The sequence below is a fragment of the Ambystoma mexicanum genome, chromosome 7p (assembly GCF_040938575.1).
Source record: "Ambystoma mexicanum isolate Mex_15411 chromosome 7p, UKY_AmexF1_1, whole genome shotgun sequence".
NCBI classification, from domain to species: Eukaryota; Metazoa; Chordata; class Amphibia; order Caudata; family Ambystomatidae; genus Ambystoma; species Ambystoma mexicanum.
The window spans coordinates 703,842,940-703,859,683 of NC_090939.1; the positions used below are offsets into that span (position 1 = coordinate 703,842,940).

The 16,744-nt window shown below is 42.6% G+C and overlaps 1 protein-coding gene and 1 long non-coding RNA gene across 2 annotated transcripts in view; one reads left to right on the forward strand and one right to left on the reverse strand.

The window, feature by feature from the left end:
- LOC138526267 (uncharacterized) overlaps window positions 1–10,325 on the reverse strand; it is a 282,649-nt gene extending 272,324 nt beyond the window's left edge. Inside the window, exon 1 of the long non-coding RNA XR_011283534.1 lies at window positions 10,162–10,325. This is a non-coding gene — a long non-coding RNA (uncharacterized lncRNA). The remainder of the gene's footprint in view (window positions 1–10,161) is intronic.
- BMX (BMX non-receptor tyrosine kinase) overlaps window positions 1–16,744 on the forward strand; it is a 628,237-nt gene that overhangs the window by 236,802 nt on the left and 374,691 nt on the right. The window contains exons 4-5 of the mRNA XM_069636784.1: window positions 4,585–4,689; window positions 4,787–4,868. Coding sequence (XP_069492885.1) covers window positions 4,585–4,689; window positions 4,787–4,868 — 187 coding nt within the window. The remainder of the gene's footprint in view (window positions 1–4,584; window positions 4,690–4,786; window positions 4,869–16,744) is intronic.

A 16,744-nucleotide genomic window follows, 5' to 3' on the forward strand; every position in this document is an offset into this window, starting at 1 on the left:
CCTGAGTGGGAATGATGGAAACAGGGTTCAACTCAGGAAAGATCAGGGCTACTCCCCCTCCAGGCCTATTCTTCCTTTGAATGTCTGGTCTGCAGGCTCTCTCGCTTGTAGCCTTTAGAAAAAGTGTGTCAAAACCTGTGACAGAGCTTTCCTTAAACCATGTCTCGGTGAGAGCAAGAACATCAAGGTCCAGGTGTTCAGGGAGGTGACAGATGTCAGAGGAGTGCTTGAATGCAGAGCGAGAGTTAAGTGTAACAACGTGGAGCTAATGGCCTTTATTGAAAGACATGCAAAGGGGTGTGCATGGGACAGAGGTCCCCCCGTACGTGGTACAAGTGTCTGTGAGATAGAGGCAGGAGAAGGCAGAGGGGCCAAAGATAACACAGATTTCAATGAGGAGAGTGCAGGCAAGGGAGCCGGGACAGTGCTGGATGGCAAGAGAGACAGAGAAGGAGGGGCCGCAGGGGGCAAAGGGGCCCCAGGTGCATGGGCAGTTGGTGGCAAGGGCACCAGTGTGGGAGGGGCTATAGAGATTGTCTGTGCAGAGAGTGTGGCGGGGAGCAAGGGTGGCCCTACCAAGCAAGGGAGCCATGGAGGTCGTAGGGGCAGACGGCAAGAGAAACAGGAGGAAGGAGGAAAGTTGATAAGGCGAGGGAGGAACATATCAAAGAGAATGAGGTTGGGTTGAGGCCCCTGTACCAAGTTGGTACCATTTTGATAGACATTTATGAGGACCCTGGAGGTCGAGAAGAGGGCAAGAAGGACCTCCCAGCAGGTGCCACCATTGATGTGTGAGGAAGAGTAGGTAGAGAGCAGAGCAACCAAATCTAGAGTCCATAGGTTGGGAGAAGGAACGACAAAGAGGATGTCAGTGAGAGTCCCTCTGGCAGAAGCAATGACATAGGTGTCAGAGATAGGAAGGCCTGGGTAGGAGCCAAGTGTGTCCTTCTTAAGTTTCTTCCTGACAGACTTAGTGAGCTGTGAGGGATAGGAGATAGAGAAACATTTAGAGAAGATAAGAGGGATAGAAAGTGCCATTGTGAGGAGGCACAGAGTGTTGTTCACATAACCAGGCTGAACAGCTGAGGCAAAGGGGAGGGAGTTGACAGGAGGGTGCAAGCACACAGGAAGTACACAAAAGGGCCGGGAGAAAACAGTGCAGGCTAAGGTGGGGAGAGGTATGAGGGAGCACATCAGAAACAATCCAGAGGGCAAGGGAGTGTGTTGGATTTTTGACTAGCATACACAAAACACCCACATTTGATTTTTGACTAGCACACACAAAACAGCTAAATTTGATTTTTGACTAGCATACTCAAAACACCTAAATTCGATTTTTGACTAGTATACACAAAACACCTAAATGTGATTTTAGACCAGCATACACAAATCACCGAAATTCGATTTTTGACTAGCATACACAAAACACTGAAATTCGATTAGAATATAGATAGAGACATATGACGATATTGACGCCTCACTTATCTCGCTGTCTTTATCCATACAAAATGAGGGCAAACCGTTTGCTCCTGAAAACCTCCCCTTTTTCTAAGGAGGCCGCTGACTTCAACATATCTACATCCATAATTCTTTTAGTAGGCAAGACAATACAAGTACTTATTGGTGATCAACACACCCGGCCTTTTGTTCCATTTGTGATTTCCTCTGTTGTTGTCTCTTCACATGCAATACTCTCCTTAGACCTGATTACAACTTCTGTATATAAGGGTGATCTATCAGTAATATTATAATTCCCCAGGCCTTCGAACGATGAGTTCGGGAGAGGAAAATCCCTCGCCATTTGTGGCATTTAATCATGAATTGTATAATCCGTTCTTTTAGAAAGGCATCTCAAGCACTGCATTCTAAGAAACCTCATACTGTGATAGCAGAGACTTATTGATATCTAAATGGGATCAATTGAAAAGACAATGGGCCTCATTACAACGATGCTGGTCTGGAAACAATGGTGCCAGTAAGCCTACCGGCACCATTGTTTCTGGACCGGCAGGTGGTTGCGGTCCCGTCTGCAGAGTTTTCACAGAAGCACCGGCATCGTTTTTAATAGTGCCGGTGCTTCTGTGGTCCACATTCACATAAAGTACCATAGGACCATTACCATTTGCCAGAAGTGTTAATTTACTCGGTCTGCTCCCTGCACATCCCTGCAGCGAACTGCAATGAACTGCACTCTGCTCAGCACTCCACTCTGCGAATGCCAAGAGTGTTTGTAGACTCCTCCTGCGTCACGATAGGCAGCAAGGGCAGACTTCACAACCAGCGGCCTCTTCAATTAACTGCAATCTGCTCAGCACTCCACTGAATATATACCACTTCTGGACTCCGGCAGGGGTGCATATTGGCCCCCTGCCTTTTTAACTTATATGTATCTGATCTCGTTAATTACATGGTAATAAACAACGTTGTAACCCTGAAGCTGTGAGACATTAAATGTATGTATTTGTCCTATGCTGACGACTTTATCTATTTAAATTGCACAACTATTTGCTTGCAGATACTTTTACATAACTTCTTTGCAAGTGACAATTGTCTGAAGATAAATCCCAATAAAAATAAGATGTTGCAGTTGTTTCCCTGCAAAAAAGAATAAAAGGCAATCCGTCAAAGGGCTATACATGAGTCTGTCTTACAAAAGGTTCAGAGTATGAAATACTTAGGTTTTCCTCTTTGGGACAGAGCCAGTAAACGTACTGTTGGTGATTTCCTGTGGCAAAAAGCTGTAACCCTAGCCAGGCAAATGATGAAGATAAATTAACATAATTTATGTTCTCTGTTGTATTTATGGGACTGATGTTATGCAAGTTGGGGATTAGGAGGCCTTAGAGTTATGTGAGTCTCTGATTTGGCAGAGAGGTTTGTGACTACTAAATTGCATACCTCTCTCAGCAATAAACTACGAGCTTGGGCTCAAATCGTTTAAAGATCTTGGTGCTTCCTACCCTTTCACTTTTTACAGTACTCGCAAATGTGCATCCGGCAAACAGGAAGCCTACAGTTAATAGATGTGTACAACATTGCAATCTATTATTGTCAGAAGTAGGATTAACTTCTGTTGACTTGGTGGGGAATCCAGCAAAGGTAACGTTTGCTCTGTACCAGTGTGACCGGTTAAATACTGTAGACATTATGCATACATATATTCCATTGTCCCACTTGAGAACACGCCTCTGGGAACATTAGCCCCTTATCTCTATACATGTCCTACCTATTCACTTTATGTGTTTTAGGTTTGATATTTTTGACACTAAATCTACCGTTTTAAGATGGAAATGTATAAAGCAAGATGAAGCTTCTTGTCGTTTTTGTAAGGATATTAACTCTTTACAAACTATAAGACACATAGTGCCTCATTACGACCCTTCCGGTCCGGTAACAATGGTGCAGGTAGGCTCACCGGCACTGTTGGTACCAGACCGGCAGAGTACAAGTCTGCGAGCCGGATGCCTTTCCTCCGGCCAGGTCTGACCTGGTGGGTGGAGCGGCACCTGCTCGCCGACTTTGACAGAAGCACCGGCACTGTTACACACGGTGCCGGTGCTTCCGTTCTCCCCATTCCCATTAAGTCCTATGGGACTATGGAAGTTACTTTTTAAGGAGCCTGGCTTCCGGTACCGCCGGGGCTGTAATGCCTCGGTAATTCCACAAAGCCAGGCGCCGGAAAAAAAAACAACTCTGGTGGAAGCCGTACCGTTTTTACTGGCACGGTTACCGTCAGGGTCGTAAAAAGCCTCATTACAAGTTGGCTTCTAGCCTGCCGGTATTTCCGTCAGAATACTGGCAAATGCAAATACCATTATCAGCACTTGTATGCCGGTATTACCGGCAGATTACAAGTGCCGGTTTGAATAGTAAATCCCCATTCCATGGAGTCCCAGATTTTGCTGGTATTAGCAGCAACTGAATTACTGTACCGGTAATACTGGCATTTGTTGGCGGTAGGGGTCAGATTTACCTCCCGGAGGTAAATCCTTCATCACTACCGGCAAAGTTGTAGTTGGTCTGTCCGGTAAAAGTGCTGATAAATGTTATTACAAGCACTTTTACCCTGTTCTGGCCAATTCACAATGAGGCCCATAAGACCGTCCTGCGCTTTATGCACAATGCACTTTATATTTGAGTACATTTGCAGAAAAGGTCGATCATTTTGACCCTCATGTACTTTGGAGTAGATTTTTAGTGGGATATCCAACATCTGTCCCTTTGTCCATTACTCTGACACTGGTCAGGTATTGAGAATTGTGAAAGAGCTTTAAGACTGCAACATTGCGAGCTGATGCATATGATTCTATTGTGATTTTTTCTTTAATTGATTACGTGTATTGTCTAAAGTTTTTTAATTGTAAAGTTTGAAATGTTTATGTTAACCAAATTCAATCATTTTTTTAAAAATGCTTCTATTTTGCAGAGCTTTCAGGCTGCCCTGCTTTAGGGGCCATGCAGTCAGGACTGTAGCCAAATAAATATTAAACAGAGGCTTAAAATAGCAATATTATATCTGCAATTTCTTACAGTTTTATGTTGATACGTGTTCGGTAACAAATCATTCTGAATTTTTTATTTTAGAAAAAAGGAAACAGGAAAGGGTACATTGATGTTAAGCACATCCAATGTGTTGAAACTGTGAACCTTGTGGTGCAGACCCCAATAGTGAGGCAATACCCGTTCCAGGTAATGGGCAAACAATGGAAGCCAACACATATTATTTTGTATATATTTTGTGATTAACAAGAAATATGCTGACCTAACAACACGTACTGTCTTTCAGATTGTGTACAAAGATGGCTTCCTCTATGTGTACTCTGCAAATGAAGAAAGCCGGCGTAAGTGGTTAAGGACACTGCAACAAGGTAAATCCGCGTTAAAGAAGCAGTGGTCGCAGTGTATGAAAAGAAAGAGTGGAACTTTCACAAACCCTGTTGCCACGCCCCCTCCCACGCATAATACAAACACCCAAACAAATGTCCATTCTATTTGATGGACATTCAGTGCAACGCACTGAAGTGCAAGTTTCAGCTGCTTCCTACTCTTTTATTTTAAAACGAAACCATTCCGGAACAGTTTCTTTTTAAAAGAAAAATATAGCAACAACAAAACTTAATTTTAAAAAAAAAGCAAAGGAGCACCGCTCCCAACCGCTCCCGACCACTTCAACCACTGTAAAGAACACATAAAGGGTAATTACAAGGTCGCCGGTCCGGGCACAACGGTGCCGGTAAGCTTGCTAGTACAGTTGTTGCTGGACCGGAAAACTCCAAGTTCTGCAAGTGGGTGCCTTTCGGCCCGTCTCTCAGACATGGTACCGGTGCATCCGTCCTCCCCATCTCCATTGAACCCAATGGGACTCGAATGGGAACGGGGAGTAATATTTTCTGGCACCCGGCAATGGGCAATTACCATGACCGCCGGGGTCGTAATGCCCTGGTAAGTCCCCATTGCCGGGCGCTGGAAAAACAACGACTCCGGTGGCAGCCGTGCTGTTTTTACTGCAGACTCATAATGAGGCCCATAGAATTGTGCTGGCTTTGTTTATACTGATGGCAATCCTCTATCTGCATGTGCTAAAATGTCAAATGCTTATGTGCAGTTATTTCTATTTATTCACAATTTCTAGCAAGCTACTTCCAAAATGTGCAAGAGAATGTGGGCTATATTCATGGATACAAGACATGCCTGTAATGTCACTAAAATGCCGGGGTAATGGAAGTGACATCACACAACCCTTGACCTCTGATGACATCACAAGGAAAACTGTCATTTGACGCCGCCCCAAGTGACATCACGGGAAGTGATGGCACACACCCTTTCACCCCTTGAAAAAACAAGAAGTGGCATCCCATAGCTTTGTTCCTCAGTAAACTAATAAAATATAGTTCTGGTATCACTGTAATATGATATACTTTTCATAAAAGAAGGGATCACCATATTTAGTGTTAATATCAGTGTGTATAGGACCATATTACCAAATTACTGTGAATGTAAGTAAACGTCCAACACGACAACCTGAGTTATTGTACATCACTCAGGCTAAACTGTAAATCGACAGAGCATCTCAAAGAGACCTGAAGCCCAAAGCGCAGACATCCAGTGCCTGCCAAGTGTCTGGCCAAAAACTGGAAACAACAACTGACCAAGTCCAACCAGAAGACAATCAGAGGCTGTACCACTTCATGCAGGGGCTGTGGGCACCCTGTCACGCCAGTGCCCAGGAGCTTCCTTTTTTTTTAAATATAGGGGCCAGGCTTTGCGAGGGAGACCAAAGGGGTTGCGACTGTGACCGCAGGGGTTGCAGCTGAGACCCCTGTCAACTCCCAAATGACATCCCTGATTCAAGACTGCGTTCTGCTTGTCCATGCGCCCAAGTCCTTTTGTGCTGCCTCTCCCTGGCTCCAGCTCCCCTCCCACCCACATCTACCCATTACAAGATACTCCCTCCACACAAACGCTGAGTGCTTTGCTTCTGTTTTGCTTCTTCAGTTTAGTAAGTCTGTAGTATCTGTGTCTTATATAACCCAGTAAATACAATGGCTCATTACGGGCAGTGTAATGGGCAACATTCACAGAAGCGTTTTTATAATGATGTAATCCCATTGGAAAACGCTCTGGGAATCGGGCCCAATTCTGCCATCACAAAGCTCCCATTGCCAGCCCATATGTGAACATATGTACATTACATTCGAGGAATGTAATGTCTCTTAATGTACACATGCATTAAATGAGAACGTTTTTCCCAGTCTTAGCAATGTGGGTTACATTTCTGATGTATATGCTGACATTTGCATTGCTTTTCAAAACGCATATCAACTACTGAGATGTTTCACTTTTAATAATATATTTATTTGGCATACGATGTATACTTTTGTGACCAAACCTAGCCTGATATTCTGCTAGTGTGCTAATAAGAAAGTAAAAAAAACATATGCAAGAGTCATTTTTGGGATTAAGGCCATTGCAATTACTATCCATTCTGATATTGATCAGTGTGACATAGACTTCGGTCTAAGTGGTGGCATCATTTCCGGTATATCCTGAGACCTTGTGCTTGCTGAGTCAAAGTACTACACAGCAATCCATAGAAAAATCATTTGTCTATGTTGCTCATTTGTGCTCATTGTCTCCAGACGCTCTAAGCATTGTTTGACTACATGTTGGTACAACAAACAGTTGTGATTCTAAATAGGTTAATATAGCAATACCCCTACTTAAATCAACATCTAACTCCACCAGCAGGGGAAGTATATATTTTGTTTTATAAAGGAGATAGATGCACACTATACACTAATTAGCTCAGCTCCACACCTCTAGGACCCTGATTACCCGGCACACCAAGTCCTCAAAAAATAGACTGTACATCAAAACTCATAGTATACATTTATTCAATATATTCAATATCAAAATAATGATTGACCCTACAACAAAACACTGGATACAAATTAATACATCAAATGTTGTTTAAAACAACACAATTCGACAGACACAAATGACAATACACTGATACATTCGACATCTTAAATGTGTCATAAAACTAATTCCCGACATGTTTCTGTTCTTCCAATTCCTCAAAGGGTGAACATTCTTCAGGGGAAACTCTTTAAAAACTGTAGACTGCTCCAACACCATGTTAAGGGGGTCATTTCAAACATCACACAAATGGATGTCAATACACCTAAAATACAAGAGTACAAAAAGAGGAGGTGTCCTTAGGGTATGGGTGGAGTATTACAATACTAAATAAACCTTCACACACTCCAACAGTAACTTAAGGAGTGTGGAAACTGGAGACGTTGTCCATTACTAGGCCACCCTCCCACAGTTCTTTAAATGAACTCAAAATTACCTTCACTGGGAATTTCATAGATGGCGTTTTCTTAATAGATGATCTGCCACATGCATCAATTTCTAGATGCATCTACTTTTAGCAAAGGCGCAACACATCGCCTCAGTACTCAGCTGGAGGCACTGCAGAGACAAATAAACCAACATACCCAGTTTTTAATAGAAGTAATCACTTACTCCTGCCAAAGCAAACATGACAAACCAGCAAGGTAATCCTGTTTACCTTAACAAGTGACTGGATCTGAATGCCCAAATCAAATTTCATAGGTTCCAAAGGTTAGCTTGGTGCTTGTAACCTTTGGAACCTATGAAATTTGAAATGTTGGTTTATTTCAGAATGGTGCCGGTGCATCCGACATGCTCTGCTCGTGGGTGCCGGTACGCCTGCCAGGTCAGACCTGGTGGGCGGGAAAGCACCCGCAAGCAGAACTCATAGTTTGCCGGTCTGGTAACAACGGTACCGGCAAGCCTACGGTACAGTTGTTACCGGACCGGCAAACTTATAATGAGGAGCAGTCTTTTTTGTGTGCGGCCTTCAATATTCCTAAATATTACATAGAACCAAAGAATACCCGTAAAATGGCTATCATGGAACTGGCACACGGTGCTCCAGGGAAAGCTTGTTTTTTAAGGTGCATCGTGGCGTTGGACTGAGAGGATGAACGTATGATGGGTGAAGGAGTGGTGATATAGGCAGGTAGATTTGGGGTTGGATGTATATGGGTTAAATGGGCAGAAAGTGGAAGCTCAGAGGAAGGGAGGAGAGCTGATACAGGCAAAAGACAGCTCAAGAATTGGGCTTGTACCATTAGGAAAGCCTGCAATCTGAGCAACCTGATTGGCTGTGCCCAAAGCACTAGGTGCTCATTGAACTTGTTAGTTGCTTGAATTAGGTTCTTGCAAGAAGATCTTGTGATATGCTTAACCACAAGTCATGGTTTACTACTCTAGGACATGTTTTTTTTCTCTCTGACTGGTTCCTCCCAGCCTCTGTGGTCTGGCCTTTTCCACGGGCTGTCAAGTTGTTGGTTCTCTGTCTTTAGATCCGGCCAGGGTCTGAAATATAGCCATCAAGAGGCTTTAGTGGTTCTCTGATCTTCTGGGTCTTGTCTTTGCTAGTGTCTGAGATCAGACCCTACGCAGGATTCTCAACATCTCCAACTTTGCATCGTATCTCTACCAGTGTCTGAGATATAGTCATCAACAGGCTTACAGTTTTCTGTCTCTCTTTGGGTCTGGTCTCCCTTGCTGACTCCTTCTGACACCATTCTGTCTTCGAGTTGGTAGCCCAATCTGACACCTTCCATACCCATGCTGTGAAAGGGTGGAAGTTATAATGGCTATAATTAACCTGATTAACTCATTATGTCCGTGATTGGTACTTCTCTGCACTTTCTTTTTTCCCATCTTGTGAATGGGCTGTCCATGTCTCCATGCAGGTGTTCTTATATGCATTAGCATTTCCCCCAAACTGTTACACTTATTTTCTTCTATTCTGTAATCGATTCTCATGATCACTTGTGCTGTGGCGGTCGTCTTTTTAAACCCTAGTCTGCCATCTTGGCGTCAGGTGGAAGTATCTATTTGGTTGTGCAGCTTCACGGCCCTGCACATGGCTGTCAGCTTTCCCATGAGCCTCACCACAATTCTAACCCAGTAAGGGTTTGTTTTTCCCATATGTGAGTTGTCTCGTGAGTTCATACAGGGCTTGCAAGTGATTTGATGTTTCCCTTAGGAGTGCTAGCTGTTGCCATTTCTGCCTCTCAACTTCCCAGAAAGAGTGGAGATAAGGGTATTGTTCCTATTAGCTGGAAGGGGGCATTATATATCTGCTCTATCAACTTGAGTTGTTGGTTACTGGTTGATTCTTGGTTTGTGAAGTGAGACAGGGTCTGAATAGCAAGTGGAACCTTTCTCATTACTCCTCCTCTGACTCCTCTGGTTACAGGCATGCAGGGGAGTGTCCCCCTCGACTTTGTCAAACCAGACTTACAAAGCTGCATGGCAAATAAACTACCATAGTGTAGCATTCCAGCCTTGTGTATGTCATCCTCATATGGAATCCTCCAGCTCGTGTGTTCACGAGGTGCTGTTATGCGAACAGAAATTTGTGACCAGATTGAAGAGAAACAGCTTCTGCTGAGCCGAGTCCAGTGGGGCTCATATTTCCCTCCTTGCCAAGTTCTGTTATTTAATTTATAATAGTATTAAATAAAGCAAAATCATCGCGTGTCATCTATCTTCCACATATTACAAGCGGCGACGAGGTCACTGTTATTGAGCCCCACCCGCCGCCATCGAACTCACGGTGTCTGGATTTCTGCTGCCTGCTTCATGACCATTGCTGCTCCGTTGTAATTCCCAACAACGTCACAGTGGCCACCGGATCGAAGGTACGTCTCCCCTGTGAATCGCTCCGTTGTCTCTTCCAGCAACGCAGCAGCGGCCATCACAACAGTTCCTTTATCACATATTCCCATATCTATCAGCCTCGCATGCGACCGAGTATGTTGTTTAACGTGAAATACTGCCATCTACTGATAAAATAAAGGGGAAAATGTGCCTGCCTGCAAATAAGCATATAGACTGCCTATGAACTGTTGTACTACCACATTGATGTGCTACTGGTGATTTATGAGCACGACACAGCGGTGAACACTAACGTGCTACAGCTGATTTATGGGCAAAACACAGCATTTTACAGGAATTGGGAAAATAAATAAATAAATAAAAAGGAAAGAATTACATAAGTGTCACTGTTTGTATTAAGACAGCATACGGCAACCTGAAGAGGTCAAATTTCTCTCTGGTCAATATTTGTCCATTAATTCTGGCAAGACTGTGCTCCACAATTTATTCATATTCTTAATTCCATTGTTTTACAATCCCAGGACAGTGCAATAGTACATTGCTCATCTCGGCCCATGTTTTCTGACTTTGCCAATAAAACACAGAATAGAACATGTCTTTTAACAGCGTACCTGCACCCATGTTTTTCTCACCAGAAGTTGGTGAGCCTGCAACACCAAGGAAGAGGTTGATTAAATCGTTCGAGCATTATGCAAGTGTTTGTGTGGCCCCAACTGTAGTGTGGAGAAAAGGAAATCTTTGTTATTACACTGCCTAGGCCCTTCTGGTCAAGAGAAATTTGAAGACTTGCCAAAACTTACTGCCAGTGAAGATATTGACCTAAATGAATATGAACGAGTCATCAAGACTAACGAATATGAACGAGTAATCAAGACAAACACTATGAGAAAAAGACGAGTACAATCTTGGAGAGGTACACATTCGGAAAGAGAGCGCAAGACGAAGGGGAAAGCATTGAACAATATATACACCAGCCTAAGGAAGCTTGCAAGGACTTGCAACTTTAACATACAACTGGATGAAAGATTGAGGGACCAGTTCATGTTAGAGTGCAGCAGTGCCAAAGTCAAGGAGAAGCTGTAGTCTGAGGATGATCCACCCCTAGATACTCTCCTGCGAATAGCTAAAGAGGTAGAGCATACTGAAAAGTGTGTCAAAGAATTAGAGAATAGGTTCAAGACAACTGAAATCAAAAATGATTTAAACAAATCTAATGCGTCGTCATCCAATGTAATCAATACCAACAAATCTGTGGCTCAAGTAAGTGGAGCAACTAATACATAAAAGACATCAAGAAAATTCCGCAGACTCTCGTGGAACGAAGAGAAGAGAAACAAGACACCTTTCAGGAGTTCGAATAGTTTCAGGAGAAGGAGTCTGGACAATTGAAGAGCCAGCCCGAAAGGAAGAGACCAAGGCAGATGCTTCAGGTGTGATAGTAGCAACCATTGGGCAGATGATCCAGATTGTCCGGCATTAAAAATAATTTGCAGCAATTGCAAAGGAAAAGGCCATTATTCCAGATGTTTTAGAATTCGTAACACATCCACGAATTGGATAGGTGACAAAAGTCACAACGACCACAGTGACGAAGTGAGAGAAGAATGCTTGTTTAATATAATGGATGACGAAGATGAAGACGTGATGGAGAGTCCCAAAGCAACTGTTCATGTTGATGGAACAGAGATAAGAATAATGATTGACTCTGGCACCAAATACACCCTTATACCACAAAATCTTTGGAACAGAAACAAGTATGAATATCTACATGAAGCTGCCATCACACCCAGAGAATATGGAGGGGTCAAAATTGACATCATAGGGTAGTTTTGGGGCATGTGGAAATTCAAAACTAGAAAGGCCAATGGAAAGATATACGTCACGAGTGTGGGAAAGACACCACTATTAAGTTGGACACATCAAAGCACGCTGCAAGTTAAGCTACATCCCAGTGATATTGAATCAACCAAGGATAATTCTAGTGAAATAATGAAGGCAGTATTTTGAGATGAGATTGGATGTCACCGAGGTTATGCTCATGAAGTCAAATTGAAAACTCACCATGTTCCTGTTGCGCAGAAATTGCGTAGTATACCTTTGTCTATGAGAGACAAAGTGAAAAGAGAAATTAAAGCTCTAGAAGATCAGGGCATTATAGAGAGCATTGATGCCAGTTAATGGGGTTTGCCGTTGGTTGTGCTCAGAAAAAAGTCCGGCAAACTCAGGATTTGTGTGGTATGCGTGAACTGAATAAATGGGTTGTTCCGGACAGGCACCCTCTTCTGAACATTCGAGAACTTGTTTTTTGATATGTCCATCTAAGTTTGTTTCCACGTTGGATTTAACATCAGCATACCATCAGGTAAAACTACACAGAAATTCCAAGAAGCTAACAGCATTTATAACACTTGATGGATTGTATCAATATAAGAGGAAACCTTTTGGGTTGATATCTGCTGCGTCTGTGTTTCAGAAGATAATGCACAGACTATTTGAGGGAGACCCAGGTATTATGTGTTTCCAGGATGACATCCTTGTATATGCAGATGAACAGAAACAACATGATGAGAGGGTGGCATATGTCTGTAGAAAATTATGTGATACTGGAATTACCTTAAGCAAAGACAAATGCACTATAAATCGTTCAGAAATTGATTATTTAGGACACACAATCTCGGCGAATGGCATACGACCTAAGAAACAACTTACTGATGCCATCATAAATATGCATAGACCAAAGTCTAAGGAAGAGGTTCGTACTTTTATTGGAGTGGCAGAGTATTATTCGAAATTCATACACGATTTTGCATTTCACACTGTTCCATTACGCGAGCTCCTCAAGAAGAAGATATTTGAATGGACTTGGGAATGTGAGGAAGAATTTGAATTCATTAATTGTGCTTTGACCAAAGCTCCTTCGTTAAAAAACTTCATGTGTGGAAAAATAACCATCATCACTACTGATGCTAGAAATTTAGGGTTAGGGGCAGTTGTCACCCAGGAAGTTGATGGAAGAGAAATTTTAATTGCATTTACTTTGAGATTATTGAAAGGAGCTGAAAAATCGTATTGTATAAAGGTTTGGACAAAGTTTCAAATCGAATCAGAAGATGGGTAATATTGTTACAGGAATTTAATTGCACGGTAATGTATGTTCCTGGAATCAAAAATATTGCTGCAGATTGTTTGTCCCATCTCACAAGTATTTCTGAGGTGGAAGATGGTAGTGAGAATGATTCTGAAGTAGTTCTGAGTATAGAGACTGCTTCCATACCAAACCGTGAGTGGGAAGATGCTGAAACAAAGGACAATTCGATAATTATGTTAAAACAACTCATTAGGGATCAATGTCCTTTGAGGAGGACAAAGTTTGAGGAAGTTAGTCTTGTGAACTATTGGAGAGTTGCGGATGAACTGAACGTTCAAGGTAACATGGTTATGAGAGGTGACAGAATAATTCCACCGTCAGGAATATGTCAGAGACTTATTGAATTAGGCCACGAAAGCCACCAAGGGATTCTGAAAACTAAACAGAGGATTTAAAATGATTTCTGGTGGCCAGGGTGTGATCTTCAAATTGAGCGGATGATCCGCAATTGTATCCTTTGCAATGAGAGTGAGAAAGCTTGCATGAGTGTGAAGTATCCAATGGTTGTGATGGAAATCCCGAAGAAAGCGTGGGATGAGTTGGGTATGGATATTTTAGACCCTATTTACAGCTATGGGAAACGTCAATTCTGCTTAGTTGTGATTGATCTATTAACTAGGTGGGCGGAGGTACTGATAGAGCCATGTATTACTACTAAGACAGTTACTGATTTTCTATGGGAGATTCGTGGTAGAGAAGGTTTTCCAAGTAGCATTATGACAGACAATGGCACTCAGTTCCATTCCAAAGAGATGGAGGATTTTTTAATAAAGAATTTTATTGTGCATAAAAAGATTGCCATTTATCAACCCCAGTCGAATGGAAGTGTTGAACGTTTTAATAAAGTACTCAAAGAAACGATTCGATGGGCTTGGTCAAATGGATTAGAATGGAAGAAAGCAGTGAGAGACAAGGTCATTGCTCACCGTTTCACCCCACAATCTACAACTGGTCTATCTCCATTTGAACTGAGCAGAGGCATAAAGGCTAACACCAAATTGTTGCCATCGTGGATGAGTAGGAGAACAGATGTAGAGAAAGATTTTGGGTCTGTGTGTTAAAAGATTACGAACATCCAATTGAAGAACAAGTCTGATCATGATAGACTATTACCTGCAAGGAAAGAAAGTGTGACCCCGACAGTAGGGGAGTTTGTGAGAATTAAACTTCCACCAGCCATGAGGAAGGGCCCATGTAAGTGGTCCCAACCAGTAAAGGCGGTTGTAGTATTCAAACAACCAATCAGAATAGAAGATGGTAGGATATGGAATATGGAGAGAGTATGTTTGGTACGAGCACGTAGTGACAGGACTGTCGTTGAGAGAGCAGATGCTGATGTTTCTAATGTGAGATGGAGTGTGAGGAGTGTGGAAAGGAAAAGTGTCGGAATTTTCCTGGCCAAGCGTCTCTTCAGATATACCTCGTTTGTCAAGCTGGAGTAGAGTCAGACGCAGACCTCGCTACATGGAAGATTTTGTGTGAAGTTCAATCTTCCTTGTAAAGACTTATTTTTCTTTTGTGTGGTAAGATGTTGTCGCAAAGGAACGGAGATGTGTAGCATTCCAGCCTTGTGTATGTCATCCTCATATGGAATCCTCCGGCTCGTGTGTTCACGAGGTGCTGTTATGCGAACAGAACTTTGTGACCAGTTTGAAGAGAAACAGCTTCTGCTGAGCCGAGTCCGGTGGGGCTCATATTTCCCTCCTTGCCAAGTTCTGTTATTTAATTTATTATAGTATTAAATATTTATAAGCACAATCATCACGTGACATCTATCTTCCACATATTACACATAGCCTGTAAAATCCCCATCCATTTCTGAAAGGGTACCCTCTTCTTGGGTGGGCACTATCATCCTGAAGAGCCCAGCACCTAGGCCCTCTACAATACAGGTAGTGTACAAGTCAGAACAAGATCATACATTTAGTGAGACTGTTGATGCATATAGTCATGAGATATACTCCTGAACAGAAGACAAACCACAGAGAGACAGGCATGATGATGAGGAAACAGCAGAGGAGTCATGCAATAGCAAAGAACCAACTTACTGTGATAAACAAGGCAAAGAAAGAGTAAGCCCCAAAAAGCTGTAAGCAGCAACTGTGAAGGTGTCTCTGCTCAAGGACCTTTTATGCAGTGCTTATGGGGCGGAAAGTTTCTCATACATTGATGGAATGCATTTGTAAGTCATTGGTGTTTATCAAGGTTTGTAAACCTAGCAACATGTATGTAGTAGATGTAATGGCCGAGGGTTAAACCCACAAGCTCATGGGTAGAGCAATCTTGCCCTTTACATTTGGCATGACAACAACGGAGCAGGTATCTGACTGTTCCCCACACAACTATGGTACCTTGGGACCATGTTGTGTAGCTATTGGGTGGAGTGAGAAAACGCTCCCAGTTCACCACAGGATTAGGCTGCCTTCCTACACACATATTCCTTCCGAATACCTATATTACTGCAACACATGTGTTGGTCAGGACATGCTCATGGATACCTTGTGCTTTCAGAGATGATTATCTCACTTTTATAACCGAATTACAAAAAAGTGTTCTAACTAAGCCGATCTCAACTGAACTGAAGCATGACAGTTTAAATACAAACATTTAATGCATCAAGTGGTGCATATTGTAGACATGTATGTAAAAGATGACTGATTAGATCCCAATGTGTATATTTGAAAATTTTATTTTAGATGAATACACTCTCATTTGTATATCTGGTGTTATAGCATAATTTAATTCAATAGGACACTCAAAAATGGTGGTCCATGCATAACATATTATACAATTCTGTCTCGGGCTCAATGGTGTCACATAGTGTCCCAGAGAAGAGACCTCTTGTCTGTTAGTTGCGTGACTAGACTGATGGGAGCGCGTTTGCCTGTATAATATGGTTCCACTGGGTGGAATCCATTTTACCTGGATGGGTATTTTTTCCAGCCCTCATTAATTCCTCAAAATGTCATTTCTTTTGAAGACCTGAGAGGGCACTTGAATAGACTGAGCCCTTCTTTGTGTATGTGCAAGGAAGTGGCTATATTTGGCCACTAGACACCTGTATCCCAGGACTGGGGGCTGTAGTCAGCCGGAAACAAGTTCTGGCACATGGATGCCTGTCGGGGATAGTGTGTATTCACTTCCTTTGAACATGGGAACATTCTAAAAGGCATGGGTGAGTTTGTAAAGATGGCTTGCCATTGGTTGACCACTCCTCTGTTTGAATTATTCTTGTTGTATTATTGGGTACTCAATGCCTTAAAGGGGATAAAAACAGACCCTCTTACCCACTACAGGTGTAACTCTGTCTTGCATTCCTGAAAGGCTGCTGCTTGAGGCAGGACAAAAGCTCTGAAGCAGCATCCCTTGAAG